This window comes from Callionymus lyra, chromosome 14 (genome assembly GCF_982586985.1).
Source record: "Callionymus lyra chromosome 14, fCalLyr1.hap1.1, whole genome shotgun sequence".
Taxonomy (NCBI): domain Eukaryota; kingdom Metazoa; phylum Chordata; class Actinopteri; order Syngnathiformes; family Callionymidae; genus Callionymus; species Callionymus lyra.
Genome location: NC_141831.1, coordinates 16,463,487 through 16,469,183, shown reverse-complemented (window position 1 = coordinate 16,469,183; position 5,697 = coordinate 16,463,487). Strand labels below are relative to the sequence as shown.

The 5,697-nt window shown below is 39.5% G+C and overlaps 1 protein-coding gene across 1 annotated transcript; it reads left to right on the top strand.

The window, feature by feature from the left end:
• Positions 1-1,059: 1,059 nt before the first annotated feature.
• On the top strand, positions 1,060-3,966 carry LOC148066186 (lysozyme g-like). Its single transcript, XM_087806864.1, has 7 exons — positions 1,060-1,131; positions 1,216-1,293; positions 1,369-1,583; positions 1,643-1,793; positions 2,849-3,025; positions 3,451-3,537; positions 3,613-3,966. Exons 1-7 carry the CDS (start codon positions 1,128-1,130, stop codon positions 3,669-3,671), a joined length of 771 nt encoding a protein of 256 aa, XP_087662990.1. The 5' UTR covers positions 1,060-1,127; the 3' UTR covers positions 3,672-3,966.
• Positions 3,967-5,697: the final 1,731 nt, after the last annotated feature.

Here is a 5,697-nt window from a genome sequence, read left to right as displayed (position 1 = left end):
AGTGAAGCTTTGAGTGGACGAGCAACAACCTTGAAAGCTGAAGGAGTCAGAGGGGATCTGAACATATTTATCATTTATCATCGACAGGAAATCACTCGTCTCTGAACTCGCAACATACATTTTTATACACTACATAAACAAAAGACTTCCTTCGATTGTTCTACCCTTCGAGGTTTTCGGAGCCCTGACCCGAGTCCAGGTGGAAAGAACATTTTTTTTCAAAGCCTTTATAGGCATTTTGAGGTCAATCTTTCCAACTGTTGTTCTTGAAAATAATGTTTTTAATCTAATTTTCTTTCTATTTAGCGAAAGGGCTTGGACTGAAGCACTCCTTTATAAAAGACCTACACAGTCTGGAATAAAAACATGATCAATTGTGGGCATCTGGCCTCAATAAGTATGTAAATAAAATGTAAATATATATATATATATATATATATATATATATATATATATATATATATATATATATATATACACACACTGCAGTGTGTGTAGTCAATGATCAACATTCATTTTCTTTCCTTTTGTGCCACCATAAAAATAACAAAATGACTGAAATTCTGTTAATATGACTCATGTATTATGTTAAAAAAAATCATTTTCATGTGAGTTTTCCTTGACCTGATTGATTAGACTTTATATACTTAGATCAGGCAACACACACGTACGCTAATATGCAAACGCACACACACAATATCGGACGTGCAGTTGAGGAAATAGGTATTTGACCCCTCATTGTTTTTGGACGATTGACCAGACACAAAAGAAATGAATGATCTATACTCACTGTACTAAAGGGTAGGTTTGTTTACTCAGTAAGAGATAGAACATGTAAGATACAAACAGAAAACATATCGATGTTTTAAAATGTAAAAATATAAAACAATAAAAATGTCATTATTTTGTCATTCAGTTTTTGATCTGATACAAAGCATAGAGAATTCTGGCTACACTTACAGTAAGTGGAGTAAATGATCAACAGTCTCTTTGCTCAGGCTCAGAGTAGCGGAAGGGAGGAGGGGGTCTATTTTTGGAATTTTGCTGAAGCCCTCCTCTGTCCGATCAGACAAAGTGAAAAGTGAAAGTAAAATTGCCACGGCTAAACTCAAGAAGGCTGCAGAAACATGGGTGAGTAACTATATTCTCTGGGCTGGGGATCAGAATTTGTGACCTTCTATAAGTCTTCCTCTTTTCCTCTCTAACTGTCTCCAGATTTGGCCGAAATCGAGGATGTTCCGACCAGAGGCGCGTCAGCAGAAACAGCTGCTCAGGACAATCTGCCATACAGTGGTAAGCTCTCAGAGATCTCGTCCCTTTCTTCATTCTGAACACTTTGGTCACATGACCTCCTCCCTCTCTACTCAGGCGTCAGGGCGTCTGAAAAGTTGGCTGAAACTGACCTGGACAGAATGAAGCAATACTACCGTATGATTGAAAGAGTCGGGCATAGGTACCGCATTGATCCATACCTGATAGCCGGGATCATCTCCAGAGAGTCCAGAGCAGGGAAGACTCTGGAAGACGGCTGGGGGGACTGGGACTACAGCAGACGAGCGTGGAACGCATTCGGATTAATGCAGGTGGGTTGATGGACGCTTGTCCCTTTGCTGTGGAGACCTTTGACGTCCCTTCTGTTCAGGTGGACGTAAATCCAAAAGGAGGGGCGCATAAACCAAGAGGGGCCTGGGACAGTGAGGAGCACTTGAACCATGCCACCGAGATCCTGGTCCACTTTATCGGACTCATCAAGCAAAAGTTCGGGCATTGGGAGCCAAAGTATCAACTGAAAGGTTTGTTTCTGACGAGTTGCGAGTTCATTTTATTGACTAGTTTGTCTTCATCACTTGTGGAGATCTTGGTGGAGAACATACAATGGGATTCAATCTCAATGATGTCCTTGCCTAAAATCTTTACTCATAAATCTCAGAACTAACCTTCGAACGCCAAATGTATTAATCGTTTTTAGATTTCTATTCCTTAACATACCTAAATCTGGCAATGTTAAATGGTGATAACAAAAAATATCTAAATTATACACAATTGTGCTTTACTACATTTCATCGAAGCTCTATACATCTAACACAACGTTTTTTAATTTACAATTAATATAATTCATTACCCACGTGCCACATCTGGCTCTTCAACTCACCCACAAATAATGAAACCGTTATTAGAAAATTATGATAATATTGTTGTTTTTTTCTAAACACTCGGTTTCGCTTTTTTTGTAAAGTCTACATTTTACGGTAAGCCCTTCATCAGATGATTTGAAATAGCCATCTCAAAGTGATGTAAAGTTGAAACAGAAAACGGAATTTTTTAAGACAAATAGACAGATAGATAGAGAATAATGTACTACAAAGTAAACATTTAAGGCATTACAATTTGCTCCTTGTATCACAATGTATGTGCTTTCAACAAGGAGTGTACAATAGGGATACCTAGCCGTTTCCTATTTTAAATGCTAAATACGAATTATGTATATTTAACTGTGTATATAGGATTGTTTAATCAGTTTAGTTGTGGTATAGAAGGGTTGGACTGCCCACAAGCTGGACATCCTTTCAAAAATCGGTCCGTAAGGAAACTCCTTACAACTTATAAAATTGGCATACACTAGATCTAGTTTTTGTATCAAATAATAGCTTTGTTTTATATATTATTTTGAGACAACTAAGCATATTTAACACTCTTTTGGGTCATGAGAAAGGATTTGGTGGGCAGGACTGGACTCCCGAGCCTTGACATGTTTTTTCTATTGCTTTGTCTTAAGGTTTGGCAGATGTTTTTATCTTCTATAGAGCAGGAAATCAACTGAACTCAACTTTGTGCACGTCCTTCGTAGGAGGGATCGCGGCCTACAACCAGGGTGACGGAAACGTCCATGAAGGTTACGATATTGATGCCTTCACAACCGGCAAAGACTACGCGAATGATGTGGTGGCCCGAGCGCAGTGGTTTAAGAAGAAGAGAGTTTTTATTTTACCAACGCCACCCGAACCATCCTCACCACCCCGGCCCTGTGAGTCTGCTGACATACTTTCATTCTTGGCTCTAGTTGTTCCACAGCATGCTAACTGCAATAGCGGACACAGCCACTCACTCTCAAATAGAGGCAGTATTTCCTTAATGAATTCAGCGAACAAAGTCCTCGATTGTTGTGTCGTGATGCATCATGGGAACAAATGGTTGCTCTCCAACTATAGCTTCCTGTTGGCTTATCATCAAATAATTCCCACCCGTGACGCCTTTTGAGCGACAGTTTGACGTTGAGTTTGTTCAAGAGTTGAGATGCGGTTGCCATGGATACCACTTAAGAGCACATAAGTTGTCTCTCTTATTAAAGACCGCAAACATGCAACTAATCTTTTCTTTTTTGATGCCTTATAGAAATAAAATATATTCATTTTCCAGTCATGCAACTTCTGAATCTTTCCTTTTCTGCAGGGTGGCTGGTGTTAATTTCTACTCCGCGGCCTTCTACTCCGCGGCCTTCTACTCCGCCGCCTTCTCCACCGCAACTTCGTCAACACGGTGAGTTTACTTTCATTCTACAGGACCTGAAGTGTCGACCACATTTTAACAAGATGTTTGTTTGTCGCTTTTTAGACGACAGATGTCCTATTTGTGGACAAGTTCATCCTGCAGGAATATGTACAATCATGTAGTCACAGCTGCTCGACGACTCTTGCCAATTGCATCAGGATGTCTGTCTGGGACACTAAGCACTAACTTTCACTAACCTGGTTTGCCAAATTTGTCACATTTTGGTCATTTAAGTTTCAAGAAGTGTTTATTGAGAATAAGTCATTGGTTAAACACTTGTACCACTGGAAGAAAACCAAATGATTGTTTAAAATCTTCTGCAGAAAAGTCCACCACCGTTGACCTTCAGATTCCGTAAAACGAACCCGAGACAACAACATTTTCTTTCGATTAAATGAAATGTATTCCTTTATTTCACTTTCAACTGTGTCTGCTTTTTTATTCGTGTCATAGAACGAGGCGGTCCGTCTGTCTCGCCGCAGGTTCGACGCTGAAGTAAAAGTGCTCAGACGAGCGGCTCGTCCTAATGCGGTCGGATGGAAAGAGTCCCAACTTACCGACCGCAATTCAATTACGGCGGGATCTCCTCTGAGAGCGAAGGAGTCGTAGATGTGCGCTCGCGAAGGTCTGGTCAGGATAATGAATCGCGCGCTTGAATAATTCATCCTGAGGCAGAAGTCAAGAAAACTAATGTGTTTAGTATGATGGATGAAGAGAGAGGAGGTTTTCTTAAAACGACTGAAACATGAGGTGAAACCAAAACACTGTCCTTCACTTCTGAGTGTTTAAATGTTAAGATCTGACCTCCATAACTTTGTATTGTGGCAGGAGAATGTTTAACAGCACAGAAGTGAGAACATCTTTATATAACAGCGTCTCTCACCTGACTCTGGCTTTTTTGTTTTGGATTAGATAAAGGTTAAACTCTTACTCTCTAAACCACCATTTTGATTTTCCTCGACCTTTAGACCCCCCCCCCCCAAGCAGATCGACATTAATTTTAAGATGCCTATGGAGACAAGAAGGGAAGGTGTTTTGTTCGCTTAAAACAAACGACTAATATGTCGATGGATACCTGTTGCCTTTTCTGGAGTTTCTCCTATACCCCTGTAAACCATTTCACAGCCTGGCTTTCACAAAGGCATTGTTTTTTAAGTGAAATCACAAACTACAGATAACGATATTCAAATCTCACATGAGCCAAGGTCACAACTCTGACACCCCTATAACAGGGAACAAATCGAGGTTCACCTTGCTTAATTTTAGGTCAAATATGAAAAAGTTGCATTTTTGACATGTTGTGACAGAGAAACTGTTGTCCTTTTCGTGTTTTTTTAAAATACAAAATGTAATGTAAAGTGTTAGCTAGTACCAGAATACTATGATAGTTGTGACAGAATACCATTCAAGGATGCAGAAGCTACTTCTCAGTAGAGCTGATGTGGATTAATTTCCAGGCTTAGGTTTCTTTTCTCAACATAGCTGAGCTTTACAGAGCCCTGAAAATGACAGGGTAAAAGAAAATGTGGCCACAATATATCGCGTGTAATCCTACTTCTAGCCATGAAGCACAGATTTGTGGCCACGAAACGAGTATAAAGTTTGCGCTAAATACTTATTTGTGGCGCTGAAGTAGATGTTTCCTGGACAACTTGGTAAGTCCTAGTGCGGGTGTAACTAATAATTACAACTTTCAATGAAAATATAGTGGGTGGTATTCATGGTTTGATGCCAATCGTTTTTTTAATAGTTATTAAATATTCATATTTGCTTCTTCATAGCGCCCCCTCTTAGGCTTTGGGCAAATGACAGGCAAATGATGTCAGCTGAGCAATGCAAACACAGCGGTTCAATTTATGAAGTACCTTATATTATTCTGGAGAAAATCAAAGGATTTTGACCATTACAACATAAATTGACCAGAAACATCGCTGTTTAAAACTTCTCAAAACAAAGATCACACATTGGAATTCGACGGACTCTAATGACTTCACAACGACATCATGATTAGGGAAAATCCCTACAAATGACCGGAAAAATGCATAATTTGTGAGTAAAGATTCTTTGGTTCACACAAAATTAAAACTTCATTTTCTACTCACCCTTATGTTGACTAAGGGTTGGTATTATTTTTAGAGTTAAAGGTAA

Excerpts from the sequence above, each read along its gene's own strand:
- LOC148066186 (XM_087806864.1), top strand. Across the intron at positions 1,584-1,642 it reads ACGCATTCGGATTAATGCAG|GTGGACGTAAATCCAAAAGG; the intron begins GTGGGTTGATGG and ends CCTTCTGTTCAG. Across the intron at positions 3,538-3,612 it reads ACCGCAACTTCGTCAACACG|ACGACAGATGTCCTATTTGT; the intron begins GTGAGTTTACTT and ends GTCGCTTTTTAG.